This window comes from Panthera leo, chromosome F2 (genome assembly GCF_018350215.1).
Source record: "Panthera leo isolate Ple1 chromosome F2, P.leo_Ple1_pat1.1, whole genome shotgun sequence".
Classification (NCBI taxonomy): domain Eukaryota; kingdom Metazoa; phylum Chordata; class Mammalia; order Carnivora; family Felidae; genus Panthera; species Panthera leo.
This window is the reverse complement of record NC_056695.1, coordinates 18,866,117-18,884,581: the sequence shown is the minus strand read 5'-3', so window position 1 is coordinate 18,884,581 and position 18,465 is coordinate 18,866,117. Positions and strand designations below refer to the sequence as shown.

The 18,465-nt window shown below is 36.9% G+C and overlaps 1 protein-coding gene across 1 annotated transcript in view; it reads right to left on the bottom strand.

Moving 5' to 3' along the window:
• Positions 1-6,533: 6,533 nt before the first annotated feature.
• PREX2 (phosphatidylinositol-3,4,5-trisphosphate dependent Rac exchange factor 2) overlaps positions 6,534-18,465 on the bottom strand; it is a 287,036-nt gene continuing 275,104 nt past the window's right edge. The window contains exons 39-40 of the mRNA XM_042923563.1: positions 15,076-15,143; positions 6,534-9,790 (exon numbers count right to left, since the gene is read on the bottom strand). Of these exons, the coding sequence (XP_042779497.1) occupies positions 9,745-9,790; positions 15,076-15,143 (114 nt within the window). The 3' untranslated portion in view covers positions 6,534-9,744. The remainder of the gene's footprint in view (positions 9,791-15,075; positions 15,144-18,465) is intronic.

The window sequence follows — 18,465 nt, the reverse complement described above, 5'->3', positions numbered from 1 at the left end:
TGGGTGCTGAATGTGAGCAACTGACTTTCTGACTAAATGAATGCTGGGAGGAAGAATAAAAGGAAATCATCACGTTTATTAGCCTCTATCTCAAAATGTGGTTTCATTTTCAGGAAGACATTTTCCTTACTAATAAAGCTACCTTTAAAACTACGATTGGAAAGTCATTTAAAATGCATTCTAAATTTTTAATAGAAATTTTTATTAAGATAATTGTAGATTCACATGCAGTTTTGAGCAATAATTCAGAGAAATCTGACATTTGTCAAGTTTCCTTGAAAAGTAACATCTTGAAAAAAATAGCACAGGGGTGTCCGGATGGCTCAGTGGTTTAAGCGTCGGACTCTTGATTTTGGCTCAGGTCATGATCTCACGGTTTCTTTAGTTTGAGTCCCACATCAGGTTCTGTGTGCTGACCTCTCAGAGCCTGCTTGGAATTCTGTCTCCTTCTCTCTCTGCCCCTCCCCCACTAGCTCTTTCTCAAAAGAAAAAAAAAAAAAAGAAAGCAATAGTACAGTTTAATAATTGGGTTATCAACCTGAATACTGTTAAATGGGAGAATGCTCCACCATCACAAAGATCACTCTTTGCCTTTGAATAGCCACACACACTTCTTTCCTGTCCATTTGCCTCTAATCTGTTCTCCGGAATTTTCTATAATTTTGCCCTTTTAAGAATGCTATGTAAATGGAATCATACAGTATGAAACATTTTGCAACTATTTGCAGAGTTCTTTACATGTTCTAAGACACTGATTTGTCAGATATGTAGTTTGCAACTATTTTCTCCCAATCTGTAACCTGTTTTTTCACTGTCTTCACAGAGATCTCAAAATAGAAAAACACCTTGAATTTCGATAAGGTCTCATTTATCAACTTTTTCTTTTATGGATCATGTGTTTTGTGTTACGACCAAGAGCTCTATATAGACCTAGATCCTGAAAATTTTCTTTTCTATTTTTCTCTAAAATCTTTGCAATTTTATGTTTATATTTAAATCTATGATCTTTTCTGAGTTAATTTTTGTCTGAGGCATAATATCGAGTTCAAGAATCATTTTTATGCTTCTGATGTCCAATTGTCCCAGCACCACTGGGTGAAAAGTCTATCCTTCTTCCATTGAATTGCTTTGGCAACTTTGTAAAAAATGTGAGTCTATGATTATCTTGAAATAATTTGAATTAAAAACGCTTGTTTGGAGGTGATAAAAATGTTTTGGAATTAGACAGACGTGACAGCTACAGAGTACTGTGAATGTGCTAAATGCCAGTGAACTGTATACTTTATAATGGTTGATTTGATGTTATGTGAATTTCACTTCAATTTTATTATTTTTTATTAAAAAATTTTTTTTAACATTTATTTATTATTATTGAGAGGCAGAGAGAGACAGAGCATGACCATGGGAGGGGCAGAGAGAGGGGGAGACCCAGAATCCAAAGCAGGCTCCAGACTTTGAGCTGTCAGCACAGAGCCCCATGTGGAGCTCGGACCCACAAACAGCGAGATACCTGAGCTGAATCAGACACTTAACCGACTGAGCCACCCAGGTGCCCCTCACTTCAGTTTTAAAAAGTGGGGAAAACAAAGCTTATCTTAGCTTACTTTCCAACTATAATATTTTACACAATTCAAACAAGTTTTTCAAAGAGTATATAAAAGCCTCCTTTCATATAATCATTGAACGTATTTTCTCTGTGTTTGGTTACAGTTTCCAGGTCCCTCATTGCTAAAATTAGGGAACATCCTAATGTCTGAACTCTGAGGTAAACATTTTTAACAGTGAGTCAACATGTGGGCAGTTAGAGCGGCAGTAGTCTTTAGTGGACCTAATATTTCCTGGCAATCAATCCTTGCATGTCCTTACTCCTTCTTTGACCATCTTTTATACCCTCACTTGTCTTTATCCTTCTGAACTAAGGTGCCCTAAACCGAACACTCTATTATATCATGTGGTGATCACTGCCTTTTTTCTCTGAGCTCACAGCCCTGGAATAATATATTTTATCACTTTTCTGGCAAGGAGTTCATATATCTCTCCTAAATAAAAGCAACATAGTGAGACAAGGGCAGAATGTCTACAAACTTGCTAAATTTCTAGACAGTCTTATGCTGAAACTTCCTCTCGTGTATCCTCTTTAATTAATAGTGAAGGGGTCCACATTTACATCAGGAAAATTCCTCATCCCAAGGAATCTTGGAGATGGTTTGGGTGTTCACATTATCAAGACCTACCTTCAAAAAACCAGTGAGATGTTTGTATTAATGCATTCAAATCATGTTCAAATGACTAATCAATGTCAGTCCATGAAACCCTACACTTAGCATATTTTAAAACATGTTTTGTGAAGAGAAAATTCATCTTTTACTTTCAAGTCATCTAACTCAAGACACCCTGGACAGAGCCGTCGGAAATTACAAATTTAGTTCAGAAAACATGGCACACTGGAGCCAAGGATTAACACAATAGTGTCCTCTACTCCAACATCTGATCATATTACAGGGCTGACGTGGTTAGAACGGAGAAGACATTTGTAATCCTGTATAAAATAAGCTCTTCTTTGCCCCCTAATATCCTGAACATAGATCAATTGAAAGAGAAAAAAACTTTATATAACAACCTGCTTTTAATCCCAATCCACTGTTACTATTTATGTCAATATTCGTCCTTTCTTCCTTTAAGCCTTGATGGTACTCCGGGGCTATATTATCTCCTATTAATGTATTTACCTTTTTTCCTCTTCATGTTACCATGAAATTTCTAGAATAGTTTTACCATATCGCACTTTGCTGAATATATGTGTCCCAAGGAAATATCAACAAATCTTTTATGAAATATGTCCTACCCTCTAGTAAGTTTGGAAAACATAGCATATCACCTCTCTCCTCTAAAGTCATGATTAAAAGGTACATTAAAAGGTCAGAGAAATCCTATGATGAAAACGCCTGTTTAATTCTGTGTTTCTTAACCTTATTTTGACCACAAAATACTTTGTGTATGTCTCACTTAATAGCATCTCTAGAACACCAATATCTGAAATGCTGTTCTAAAACAAATAGGCTGTGCTTGCTGGTTCCATTTTCTTATGACTGTGTTAAGTTTTGCAAACTTGGGGAACACCAGCGATCTCCAAAAAAGGAAAATCTAGTTATTGACTTTTGTTTCCTTCAATGATTATTTCTTTTGACTTTTCTGAGGTTACCTATGCAGTCAACAACATACATATTTTTCAAATTCCTCACTGGGATTCCATACACACACACACACACACACACACACACACACACACACACACACACATATATATTTTATGTAGGTTCCACACTCACCGTGGGGCCCAAACTCCCAACCCTGAGATTAAGAGTTCCATGTTCTACTGACTAAGCCAGCCAGGTGCCCCTGTAATTCTCTATCATTGTTATAAAATAGATATACCAAATTCTTTTAACTGTAGAATTTGGGAATTATATGCATTTGTAACACCCTCAGCAACTAGGACAAGGGCTTGTACATAGTATGTACTGAATAAATCTTGGAAGATTGGCTACTTAATTCTAGAAATAGCACAAGTCTTGTATCTCCATGAAGTCCTCCTATGCTGTGGCCCATGTTAAACTTCTTTTCCTGTCCTCTTCTGGTAAATTACTGCCTCTATAACTTACGTTGGCTCATATTTGTAGATTTGTTTCATATGTGTATCAAATTTCTCCTATGGAGCTTGTGAGCTCTTAAGGGGTAAAAATCTGTGTTTCCATGGATTTTTGTCTCCCAAACAGGTGAAAACATAATTGGTTTACTAAATTTAAACGGAAAGTAGCTAAAATGGTCATACTACATTTTACTTTATTATTGACACTAATAACACAATGCTACTATTCTAGTCTTCCACACAAAATTAAATGATATGAAATACATAAGACACTGGTCATTTTAACCATTCACAAAATATTGAATGATTGAAACTATGTTACATGTATCTTTTACAAAGGAAAAATTGACTCTTACAATAATACACTCAGGTGAAATATATCATTGCATTTTGGAGGTTATACAATGTTAAATATGAATATATTCAAAAGAATTACTGTTTATAGAACAAATTTGATATTTTACTATTTAAAATAGTAAAATACTTCACTATTTAAAATAATGAAATGTAAATTATATTCAAATACATAAAGCAACTATCAACTGAATACTTATAAAAATATTTTTTAAGCAAAAGCTATGATCTACTCATTTACTTGGCAGTTACAAAAATACATATTCATCTGAAACTCTAATAAATTTGCTTGTGGCATTAGATATTCAAATTTAAATGTATATTTTCTAAAGCATTTTACCAACTTAGTACTCTTGAATTCTTACAGTATATATACCTATAAGGTATTAGAATAGGTTTGAATTACAAATAATGTCATCTCACGTAAAAGACACAAGTGTCCATTAACACAAAAGAGATAATGTGAAAGTTTTCAAACCAAACACATCCCACACACAAAAAAAGGCCCACTGGCTGTGCCTTATACAAAGTGAATTCTCAAACATATTTGTGGAATGAGTACACGGATGACATTTATTTTGTTATCTGCACTCGAAAGTATCCAAAGCTTTCTATTTCTGGTAGAAATACCATTTGAAAATTCAATAATTTTATTCTTAACCAGCTACTTCTTCTGGATGGCAAAGTCAGGTAAATTGACTCCAGATCGAGTAGAAAACTACTGTCAGTGGTCAAAAGATGGCCTACCAGGCATGTTTCCTGTGTATTTCGACAAACCTGATGCCTATAGAACAAATATTCAATATATTGAACAACCCCGTATTTCATATCTTCATCCAAAACAAGACATGAGAATCTAAGTCACGTCTATAATGTATTATCATAAAAACAAAAAGCAAATATATATGTATATAAAAATGTATACAGAGATACAGGTATCTCTACATCTATCTTCGTAGACTTCAGATGTCTCTTCTCAGTGAGAGAAGCAGGCTATCCTGAGTGAAGTAGGCCAAGTGTCTATGGGACAACAGCTAGGGCATGCACAGGCCATACTTGTACAGTCTTCCATGCATGCAATGTGGCCATATGAATGCTGAGATCATTGTTAAAGGCAAAGGCTCGAAGTAGAAAAAAAAATTTTAAAGCAAAGACTAACTATAATGACAATTACAGAATTGCAGCACCTAGGAAGACTGTGACCACTATATGTTAAAGGAATTAGCCTGGGCCCATTTTTGGCCCAGATTCCTCTCATGACTTTTCCCCACCTCTTTTGTCTCATGTAGGGTGAAATTTTTCTGAGGCTTATCATTAAAACCTCAAAACTCTGATAGAGTACAGAATATTTTTATTAACTGGAGTTTAGATTATTCAAAACTATTTCAAAAGCTTTTGCCTTTATACTTAAGCAGAACAACTGACTATTCATTCAGCAAATTCAGCACAAACACAAGTATATACCAACACGTTAATGAATAACTACCACTGGCTTTGGGGAAGTATAATTTACTATGTTAATCCACTTAAAAATAAGTCTTTAAGAATCAAACACAGTTTCCAAAAATTCAGAAGCAATTTAGTCACATACCAAACATTAGTTTCAATATTAGTAAATACCACTAGTGAAAAAAATCTAAATATGTCCTTTAAAGTAAAATGTAAAGTAAAATGACTTAAAGTATTGATATCTATTTTAAACTTCAGTATTATTTTTTTTTAATACAAGTGAGTAAAAATGCGCCCTATAATCTGTCTTAACTCATGCTACATGGGAAAAGATCTATATGAACTAATGAAGGAATACTTTAGTACTTTACATACAAATGCATTATTGTCAAATATATAGAGTAACTAACTCTCAACTAAAAGCTTCCATGTCACTAAATATTATTTTTTCTATAAAATGTATGTGTTCAGAGGGTTGAAAATAGTTTCTTTTCTTTGTTTTTGGGTTTGTTTTTTTTTACAGATTTTATTTTTTAAGTAATCTCTACACCCAACGTGGGTCTTGAACTCACAACCCTGAGATCAAGAGTCACATGTTCCACTGACTGAGCCAGCCAGGTGCCCCAAATAGTTTATTTTATTTTTTTAAATTAGTTAATATGTCCCTCAGGATTTTGTTTTTAACTATTTATTTTCTTGGTTTTTATAGTTAGTACCAACATTAATTTCATTTCATTCTGAACTTAGTTAACTATCATAAAATTTAAATCAATAGGGTCAGAATCAGTATCATTGTAATCTCATATATATTATAGTGTCATAAGATATTAGCGTAATTTTAAATTAAACATTGTTACTACAAGAAGAGTAACCACTGAATGCATAGGGAAGCTAGGTCACTGGAAGAATATGATTTAAAGAGACAGAAAATAGGGGCGCCTGGGTGGCTCAGTCAGTCAAGCATTTGACTTCGGCTCAGATCATGATCTCATGGTTTGGGATCGAGCCCCGCGTCAGCCTCTGCCCAGCACAGAGACTGCTTGGGAGTCTCTCTCCCTCTATCTCTGCCCCTCTCCTGATTGCTCTCTTTCACTTTCTCTCAAAACAAATAAATAAACCTTAAAAAAAAAAAAAGAGAGACAGAACATAGTGTGAGACTTCTACGATTAGAATATTAGTTCATAAAATAAAGCTTACCTCCTAAATTCAACTTTATATATCCAATAGAAGTAAAGCTAGCACAGGAATTCTTCTTTGTTTCTTTGTTTCTTGTTAAACAATAACGGAAATAGATGGAAAATTCTAGTCTCTTCAAATTGCTCATTCTGTTAACATTCTGTTAACATTATATTAAGTTTTGTTATATTTTATATTAGATAACTTTATAAGATATAATGGAATATTTAAGATGTATTGACTATGGATTACTAGTTAGCAATTATTTTTGACTTAGATCCCACGTTAAGAACCAAAATTTCTATGCATGACCTTCCCCTTTAGGTGAAGAGAAGCAAATGTCCAAACTCAGAACTTGGAAGAACTGTTGGTAGGGCTTTAGCAACATTTCAAGGAGTTGTAGAGGAGTATGTGAGCATTTAGGTAAATTCATTCTAAAAACTCATGGCCAGTTAAGTGTCCAGTGTCATGTGGAGGCACGTTATGATATTGAAAAATCATCTTTATTCATTCATTCATTGGACATTTTTTTTTTTTTTTACTGCTACCACTGTTTTGGAATCGTAGTCAAATTTTATATGGTATACTTTTCCAGAATTTCAAAACATACCTAAAATTGTTACCTTCAATTATGAGGAATCTATTTTTTCAGATTGCAACAGCACTGAGTTGCCTCAAAATGTGTATCCAGAATGGTAAAATGCCTAGGAAATCTTATGATTTTCACATATTAAAGACATTTTATATGTTTCCATTCATTTTTTACTCAATATAAAATGTATAACTTAATGGCAACACATGTCACAACTTTACTAACAAATAATGGGTAATATTACAACAGTTCTTACGTGAATATGGAGAAGCAGGGTGATGCATTAAGAAGGCAGACTTCCTGGATTTAAATCCTACTTTTGTCACTTGTCAGTCCTGTGGTCTTGGACGAGTCACTGGGCCCTTCTTTGCTTCAGTTCCTCAACTGTGAAATGGGGATGATGAAAAGACACCATCCCAGTCTTTGTGAGGATTAGTGAAACAATAACAACAAATAGGGATAAAGCACTTGGAGGTACCGCTTGGCACATAGTAACTACTTAAATGTTAGCTACAATTTTTATTGTAATTAAAAAATGACAGGGACTGATGAGAATAGAAATCATTACTAACTTTGGAGCATTCAAGAAGTACCAAGCATTCTGAGGGTTGGTACACTTACACTACATTTAACCCTTAAAATATTAAGCACATCCTACTATATAGAGAATAGACCCTTAAAAATATGCTATTTTATACATACTATAATTGCAGATAATTTCCTCCATGAAACATAGCAAAGTATGACTGAAGTGTTGAAGTGACCCCTTCATCCTTATAATGAGAAATAAGGCTTCTAGGATGGTGACTAGAAAACAGTAAAGACAATATGAAAAATACTTGATAGTTGATCAGTTTTGCTCACTCATTAGCCACAATGAAAGTAATCAATTTTTCAGTACAGGAAAATCGCAAAATACTAATGTCATGGACCTTCAGGATCAGTTGATAATAATATCAAGAATGTCAAATCCCTGAAAGTTAAGATATACTTAATATAGGTATTTGTGTTAAGGTAATATCTTCATTAAATTCAAAGTGTTCAACGTTTCCTTTGAAAACTTTGAGTTTATCTCTTATTATATATAAGGACTTATTGCAAAAATCTTAAGTGCTTCTGTGCCAAAGAACAATTTTTATCAGCTTGACCAGTGTATGAATAACTGGTATATGTATAACACAGTATTTTTGTTATTCAATACACAACTGATGGCAGTGAAGATTTTTAATGATCATCTGAAAATCATTATCAAATTTCATAAATTAAAATGTAATAATCATCTGTATATACCTTAGTTATGAAAAGCATTTCACATACTAAATTAGTCCAAATCCATATACTCGTCACAATCACAGGAAGGGCATTTTAACTGTTTTGAGAATTATAGATTCAAAATCAATATTACTGTATTCATTACACTAAAAAACAATATTATTTTATCAACCTAGAAATGATAAAAATGACGTGTATTTTAGAATGAAAATAGAATACACCTTGTGCTTCCATACATTATCAAGGTCTCTAATAGTCCTCGTACAGTTCAACAAATAATGCTTTATTTTCACTGTTGTACACATACCTTAATGGAAAAATACTCAGCACGGTGTATTCTCTCCAGAGTCTCACATCTCATACGGAAGTCTTAATAAAAGTAAGAATTTTAGGTATCTTTCTAAGTTAAAATTTGACTTTTTAAATGGACTTAAATTTCCTCCTTTACCCCACTCTCCCCTCCCGTACCTCCCTGATCTCCACCCCTCTCCACCCCTCTCCACCCCCTGGCCACCTGTGGCACAGCACCAGTACACGTGGCCCTAGGAAGCCATGCCATTTCAGAGACCAATGACAGCACCCACTTGCTGGAACTGTCCACGAGCACAAAGCAGTGCTTCCCACCACAAGCAGTGGGAAGAAAGTCTTGGTAGAAGCCTCATTCAGCTCTCTTCTCTGTTACTGAGAAATAAACCCGTAGGAAAAAGAGTCAAGCATGCTCTTCACCATTCACAAATCATACTCTCTCTGATGCAGGTAGGGGACCGAATGCCTACAATAGCACCCAGTCTATGTGGTCTGTAACATTTCTGTATGATGATTTGAAAAGTGTGTCCATCTTTCTTCAGTGAAAGACTTCTTCAAGTGGAAATCTCCATTATCACATGATTCCATTCAGAGAAGATGAAAACAAACACAATGAAATAATTCTAACTAATGGGAGAGGAGGCACAATGGTTCATTGTTTACCTGGTTTTTTTTCATAAATTCCAAGGACAAAATTTACCCTAAAAATGAATAGTTAGTGTCAACACATAGATTAGTTTGTGAAGCTACAGATGGTCTGAGTGATCTCTCATCCATTTCCGTCACAAGTATCCACGTACAAGAAGAACATTGGTTATTTACTCCATGGGGAAGGAGCTAGAGAAAAAAATTTCATTTATTTATCTTGAATGAAGAATGTTTAGCCAGCATGTCTTTTGTCTAGTGTTCAGAAGCTTCTGCTTGCCTGGTTCCTTGGGGATTCTCCTCATTCTTCTCCAACAGGGGGAGGCGGCTCGCACAGCTTGTACAGCCTAGGAAAGGCAGGGAAGAGTGTGACAGCAGCCTGGCGTATTGCCATTACCTGAGATGTTTCTACTGGTACAAAAAATATATTGACAATAAGTTCCTGGTTCAGGAGCCATGATCATATTGCCTATTTTACTAAAAATTACTTATGAATTAGCAAACTCCAAAACTTCAGTTCTAGTTTTCAGAAAACACCAATGTCTCTGTGTAAGTGGAGACGACTACTGATTACGCAATGTCATCTTTCCCACACCAGCTGCTTCTGCTCCAGTGCTGCCTGCCCTGACTGTTCACCTTGCTGGCAGCAAAACTGATTCTCTGAGTTCTAGGAGATGATACTATAGTGATAATTACCATCTTGTCTATCATGACTAATTTGTAGCAAAACAGCGCCTTCTCATAGGGGTCTACTGGTTTCCTGACTAGTTTTCGAAATTTGTTTCATTCTGTACCGTGTCTTGGGTGCAGTCAGTTATGAATAGGCTGATGTGGCAGAGTCCTGAGGCCTGAATCTCAAAGGCACAATTATCCGGTGTTTCCTCGGGAATATCTGCCCATCTCTGCCCACTGTCCCATTCATCTGCCAGCAGAATCAAGTGGAGATTCAAGTGGCTCAAGGAATCTACTTGAACTAGTGGAGATGCCAAGAAGGGCTCCCTCTTGACATCCCAGGTCTGGGTGTCTTGAGGCAAAGCTCGGGGCACTGAATTAGGATTGTACAAGCTCCAGAGCTCCACATTCTCCAGAACATCCTAACTCCTGAACCAAATTAAGGGGAACATAATATCTGCCAAGACAGGGACACCTGGGGGGCTCAGTCGGTTCAGTCCCTGACTCTTGGTTTTGGCTCAGGTCATGATCTCACAGTTGGTGGGTTCCAGCCCCATGCCGGGATCTGCACTGACCTCACAGAGCCTGCTTGGACTTCTCTCTCTTCCTCTCTCTCTGCCTATCTCCTTCTCTCTCTCTCTCTCTCTAAATATTTAAATAAAATAGCTGCAAGACAGCCACAGTGACCAGACAGCGCACACCCATTATTAAAAGCACAGTCTGAGAGAAGATCAGCTGACTGAGGTGGCTAGATGTTAGACTACATATACTCACAGTCCTAATAGCTCCATGGCCATGCTGGCCCTACTTGAGAGCCGCATCCGTGATCTAAAAATATTAAGTACAGGCGCGCCTGGGTGGCTCAATCGGTTAAGTGTCCAACTTCGGCTCAGGTCATAATCTCTCAGTTTGTGAGTTCGAGCCCTGCATTGGGCTCTGTGCTGACAGCTCAGAGCCTGGAGCCTACTTTGGATTCTGTTTCTCTCTCTCTCTCTCTCTCTCTCTCTCTCTGCTCCTCCCCTGGCTTGTGCGCGGTCTCTCTCTCTGTCTCAAAGATAAACATTAAAAAAATTAAAAAAAAACCCTAAAATAATAACATTAAGTACAGGTTTCAACTTTGCTCCTTTTCAAAAGTACTCCAAACTCAGGGATAGGGGTAGCATGGTGATTCCCTTCTTTTACAAATTAAATTGAACACAGTTTACAGGAGTTGTTGACAAACTTAGCAAATTATGTTTCCTTCTCCTTCAACATTTAATCCCATGCTAATTCTAAATCAAAGGGGAAAAGAATGACAAAGTTTGAATATTGAGTTAGAAACCTAGTTAACAACATAAACTTTCCCAGTCTGGAAACACACAGGAAAAAGTTACTGCCTTTGGAGATTATTCAAGTCTGAAAGGTGCTTAATGCTTTGCATGTAATCTCCATGGAAGAAAATGAATACTGAAATAAGGACATCTCACATCAGAAAAGCTTATTTCATCTTTCCCAGAGAAAAGAATACATTAAATTGAGCTGATATAGTTCAAAGCTGCCTTTGCAGTAAAAAACTACAGTTTTGCTTCAAAATTCATTCCCAGTGCCGGAATAATGGAATGATCGGAAAGTTCTTTTCCTCTTTAATTTCGATCCTTTCATTTTCCTTACAGCACTGCCTAATGAAGGGAAAGGCAGTGGCCTTACTCAGGTAGAACACAAACAGTAAGCTGGGTAGCAAATGTCCTACCCCGTGAGATCTGGGCTGAGCCATCACATTCCATTACCTTGCACTGCACGTTTCCACATAATGGAACTAATGCCACTGTGTAGGCAAGTCTTTGAAACGTCTGCCTTGCAAATTGGCAAAAGGCTACTCCGTGTGATCACCTAATGAAATAATAGCTCTGGATACTGCAGAACTGGGCAGATTCAGCTTCTGTGAGGCTTCTTGGAAGTGACTCAGGGTTATTTGAGTTCAGACACATTTGTAATGGAAATCGTGGGGCTTTGGGAATTTAGAACAGGCAGATAGAGTTGGGAAGTAAAATGTAATAGTTAAGAGTTGGGCTTTTACCTTGCACTGAGGCATTTGTTTTTTTGTCAGCTAAATTGTTAGGTAACAGAAGGCCTTGGTTTGCCCAACACCTTGGGGCCCTTGTCATAGTTTCATTCCACCCATGCACACCAGTGCCCCTGCATGAAAAGGTTTGTTCCTGGCTCCACTTTCTTCTTTTCCTGTTTGGGCTGAGGCAGCCATCTTGGAGCTGGTATTTCCAGCCCAAATCCAAATCTGCTGAGAGTAGAACTTTGAAACTTCAACCTACAGATCATGCCCTTCATCCTTCTACATGGCAAAAGAGACATTTTCAAGGCTACAGTGTCAATAATAATCTGTCCCAAGGCAATTCTCCCTATCTTAAAGATGAGAAAACTGTCTCAGAGAAAATAAGTAATCTGACTAAATAAGGTCATCAAGCAGGAGCTGGTACTCAAAATCATGTTTTTCACGTGTAACCACTTCAGTATGCTGCTTCACAATTAAACAAATAAAATAAATCAAGCTATCGTAGCACAATAGTTCCCAGGTTTTGTGATCTAATAGAAAATAAGACCAGTGTACCTTTATATCTGAAAGGTAATATTTGGTTCATGATGAAGATAAGTTGATTAATCTGAAGATCCAATGTATGAAAGTTAGGAGGAAGAACACTGTATTGCCCACAAAGCCATCTCCATTTGGGTGTCCCATTGATCCTTAGTCCCAATGTCACCAACATGAGCTCACCCTCCTTTCCCTACACGTGCTTATTTTTCTCAGTGACTGGAACCATTTGCCCATTGTTGTCCAACCCAAAGATTTGGTGTCATCCTAGAATATTCTTCTTCTAGCAAATTGTTCTTAAATTTGTTGTCTCTGGGACAGGAACCCTGGTTCCCAGCTGGGTGGGATCCCACCCCTCACACATTGCTTCTTATTTTCTACCTTTCCTTCCAGTTATGTTTTCTCATCTCATCTCTTTAACTGAAAGGTCCTTGAGGGATGGTTCTATTTTCATCTCACGTTTCTACCCTCCATGAAGCAGAGCAGGATGCTTTGCATTTCTTAAGTCCTCAATAAATATTTGTAGAGTGAGTGAAAGAATAAATAGGATTAAATTAAAAATTACTTTAGATTTCTCTTTGGGGATTATTATTCTCTTATAAAAATGTCAACTTTACAGCTGGCACAGTTTATTGTGTTTCAGTTCAAGAGTTTTAAAACACAACACAATAAAGAAAAAAGTGAGTTCATCAGTTTCTTTTCTTGTATTCCGCTTGCGTATTGGTTTATTGATCAGGATGCTGAAGTCTTATCTTAACCCTTCTGTTTATTAGTGTTTATAAGCTCTAGCTATGAAGACCTTGCTAAACCATTATCTTGTTTTCTTATTGGAATTTTAACACTTCACTGGGTCCGTTATCACAATATACCACGTCGGCTCAAGGTGCCAGAGAGAGAATGCCTATGTGAAATGACTCCTTAGGAACAGAGTCTTTCTAACTTAATCAACTATGAAAGATAACATTAACAAGACTTGAGGATTAAATAAGTTAGGAGCCAGCACTAAAAATAAACACAATTAGAACATGAGTGCTCCATCCATTTTCAGGGGGAAAATATGTTTTCCCTTGTGAAAGTACTTCTACTGCCCACAGAGTTTTTTAGGATGAAATATAACTTCATAAATGCTGCTGTCATGATTCTCACTCTGGTAACTGCTTTGTAAATAGAAAACGAAAGTGTCTTGTCTGTGACAGTGCCTGGAGGAGTCTCCTTTTTGTTAAAATGCCAACGTATAAAAACAATCAAATGTAAAAGAGATTATTTAATTTTTCCCCACTTCAAGATAGATGGCTGCTTACCTTATTGTCACCAGGGAAATGAAATTAACATTTCTTTGATGGCTGTCTCCATGTTCATTTATTCTAAAGGTGAATTAGAGTCCTTTCTTTTTTTAAGTTAAAAAAATTTAAATTTTTGACAGAGAGAGAGAACATGAGCAGGAAAGGGGCAGAGAGAGAGAAGGAGGGAGGATCGGAAGAGGGCTCTGCACTGAGAGCAGTGAGCTCAATGTGGGGCTTGAACCCATGAACTATGAGATCATGACCTGAGCTGAAGTCAGACGCTCAACCAACTGAGCCACCCAGGTGCCCCTAGAGTCTTTTCTTGTTATGATATGTGAACTGTGAATATTTGATATGATCACAAACAAAAAGCTCATTCACTCATTTTTTCATTCGCACGTTCTTGAAATCAGTTCAGATATTCAGTGTCTACTGTACAGCACTATGATCAGCCAGGAATAAAATCCAAAAAACATATTCTCTGCCTCCAGAGAATCCACATTCAGGTTGGGTGAGGAGACATGGAACAATATATTGTAACACAGAGCTATAAAAGAGCTATAAAAGACCAATACACAAGATGCTAAGGGAGCACAAAGAGGAAGAAAACTCAGCCAGGACTTCAAAGAGAAAAGGGCATTGAGAAAAGGACACAAAGGGTTTTGTGGGTAAGTAGGAGTTTTCCATACAGACACAGATGGGAAAAGCAATCATGCCAGAGGGAACAGCATGTGCAGGCAGAGAAAAATAAATGAAAATGGCATTTTGGTAGTTCGGTACACTTGGGTTACAAATATTAGTAGTACCTGTGTGGACTTTTGTCTTTGAATTCATGATGGAACTTGGAAAACAGAATAATGTCAAGACTTCTACCTGCTACCTCTAAGTTTGCTTCCCTTAAAATTTGATTGAATTCAGAGAACACTTATGACTAGTCACATTTAGCCACAGGGTGTTTACGAGGCCAATTTCCATGATTATATTCAGTACTGTACTAGGCATGTACTGTGGCAGGTGCATTAGATGTAAGTGACACTGCCTTGGAAGTGGCGGTAAGCCCTTTGGGAAAGAGCAGACCTGGGGAGTCACTTACCTTGGAGCAGACTGTGGGGTTCTGTCTCTGATTCCCAAATTCTTTGCTGTGTTCTGAACTCTTGCTCCCTGAGAGAAGTAGGGAAAATCATTTTTAGCTCTACATTGTATTAGTAATTATTTAGCATACCATTAACATTTGAGTGTAGAATATTTATTCCAACAATGTATATAATATCAAGAGAGATGAGGTGAAGTAGAAGAGAAAAATTATCATCTGAGCATTTTCAAAACTAATGCTTTAAGTATCAAAATATGCTGACATATTTTTCCAAAGGGTTGATATTTATTTCAATAGCTATCTAAATCATTCAAAATAAACTTAAATCACAGCTTCCTGTTCACTATCTCATCTATGTCTTTATTCCTAGAAGCAAGCAATACTTTAGATGTTGAAAATAAAAAACGAGAAGGCTACAAATATGTGCTGTGTCCTCACTTTCGTGGAACAGAAAATCACAGTTCTATTGCACTCACAAACCTGTTTTATCCTTAGCTGAATAATCAGCTATTTTAAAGTTCATAGTATTTATCAAGAAAATATTTTCTTAAATAGTTCTAAAGCAATTTTGGACAAGGCATGTGCGTGTGGATCTCTGAAATGTAAGAATTCTGCCCCAAACTTTATAGTACAAAGGCAATGCACTTTAGCAATGAAAAAGTCTTCACAACTTGTCAAGTTCATGAATGAAGCTATAATCATTGTTCAGTTCCTAATGGGAATTAGTTACTACATAGAACTAAACACCAGGGTTTGGGGCTGAGAACAGATGAAAGAGAGTGGTTTTAAAGAAACTCTAGGGCATCTCAGTGGCTTGGTTAAGTTTCTGACTGGTTTCAGCTCAGGTCACGATCTCACGGTTTGGGAGTTTGAGCCCCGTGTTGAGCTCTGTGTTGATGGTGCAGAGCCTGCTTGGGATTCTCTGCCTCTCTCTGCCCCTCCCTGTTTGTGCTCTCTCTCTCGAAATAAATAAATAAACTTAAAAAATAAAATAAAGAAATACAAAACCTCTGAAACTCTCTTTCTTGCTACCAAATTCTGAACTACGGGAAGGGAAGGGAAGAAAGAAAAGGAGAAAAGGAAGAAAGGAAAACAAAAGAATATATCCTCTCAAGATGGACCAAATAAAGGAAAGCAAATAGGGAAAAGGGGTGGGGGTGGCAAAAAGACAGACGGGAAGGAATTGAGGAATTATAATTAAGCAGTTAAAAAATAACTCATTTTGGAGTAGTTTTAGACTTAGAGAAAAGTTGTAAAACCAGAACAGAAAGTTCACATACTTAACTCAGCTATGTAAACTCTCTCTAATGCTCACCCTTCACTTGACCAGAGTATGATGGTCAAAACCAGGGAATCTATGTTCATATAATGCTGTAAGTCTTAATCAAATTTCACCATTTCCCCCTCGTGTCCTGATTCTATTCCAGGATCCAACCCAGGATCCCATACTACATTTTGTTTTCTTGTCCCCTTGGTCCTCTGATCCATGGCATTTCCTTGGATTTGATTTGTCTTTTATGACCTTAATACTTTTGCTCAGTACTGGTCACTATTTTGGAGAATATTTCTGTTTGGGTTTGTCAGCTGTTTCCTCACGATCAGATAGAAGACATGCATTTTGGACAAGAGTGATTTTGTGCCTCCTCAGTGCATGAGACCACTGATGTTGACCATCACCATATCACATGACTTCTCTACATCTTATCGGTGACAGTAACTGTCATCACTCGGTTCAAGCGGTGTCCGCCAGATTTTTCCACTGTAAAGTTACTTCTTTTCTTTTTGTAGTTAATAATTATGTTGTGGAGATTAACCACTTCTCCAAGCACTGTGGCTCTTTTCAATGGAGAATTATATTTGGAACCCAAGATCTGAACACTGGGTTTGCTCACTGCTACCATTGGCATGTAAATGCTTCTAGGTCGTCTGAGTAGACAGAGCTATTTAACTAATGGCAAACATACTCAAACATCTATATTTATTTCTAAATGCGCGTGCGTGCGTGTGTGTGTGTATCCATCAGTTCAAATTGCTACCTCTGATCCCAATCCACACCACAGGATTTGTTCTGGATTATAGCCTTCTCCCTTTCCCTATTTGTAACTTCCTTTTCTGACAGTAAGAAACTTTATTCTCATTACTTACAATATATTTACTTATCTCTTCAAACCTAGTATACACAGAAGCTAGTTTTAGAAATTCTAAATCATATCCCTGTGAGAAATAGATTTACTAGGCTAGGGTATAGTGTTTGTGTATAATTACTTTTGTCTTTAGTCTCATAATATTCCACTGAGTAGTCTGTAGAAAGGCTTTTGCTTTCTTCAAAGGTTGCAAATCACACTGATGTTCATCATGCTGAACACAACTGTTGGTGTATTCCACAGTGAATTCAACTATATAATTCTTCATATACTCAACATGCCAGGTACTTGCACTTTTCCACCCTTGTTTACGTTGTTTCCTCTACCCAAGGACCTCCTCTCTCCTCTTCCCGACCTGTCCACTCCCATTTATCCTCCCAGGCTCAAATCAAATATCATCTTGGCTAATAACTAATCGGTCATTCGCTATATCAGGTATTGTTTTAAGTGCATTGAGTATATCCTCGCAACACTACGAGGCAAGTACTATTAAAATCTTTGTTTTAATAATGAGGAAACTAAGTAACAGAGAGACTTAGAATCTTGTCCCAAATGATACAGACGGTAAACACTGGAGTTGGGATTCAAACTGAGGTTGCTTGGCTCAAGAATCTATGCTTTTAAATCACTATCATGATATCACTTTCTGCATGAAGCCTTTTTCTGGTTATCCCAGTTAGAACTATTGAACACACGCCATTTAGCATTTACTCTCTGCTAGGTACTATTCTGGAAACCTATGCCCACCAAAACAAACTATACTCAGTGTCCCAGCCACTGAGAGGCTCACAGTTTACTCACTTATTTATTTATTCCCTGTCTTATGTCCGAAAACACTGAGGTTGTATACCACTTGTCTATTGGTACCTGTATCATGATGATCTGCCTATGTATGGCCACCATAAGATGGGGGAAGAATCACATCTTCTTCAGCCTTTATTACTGTGCCCAGTATAATGTCCTGATATTGTAGGTAAGGAGACAGAACTCTCTGAAATTCCAGTTTTATTTAAAAAAAATTGAGGCGGTCTTCCACCCAATAATACGTGGAATGTATAATTTGTAGGATAGAAAACTTTGTTTCTAATGTAAATGAAAGCTTCTCCCTCAAACGTTGTATTAATCAGATCTTAGGTTATGTAAAAGTGCTGCCTAGGATTATTATAATCATTATCAAAAAAATTAGAAGGGGCATAGTACCCTTCCCTCTATCTTTCAGCTTTCTTTCTAACTAACCAGAGCATTA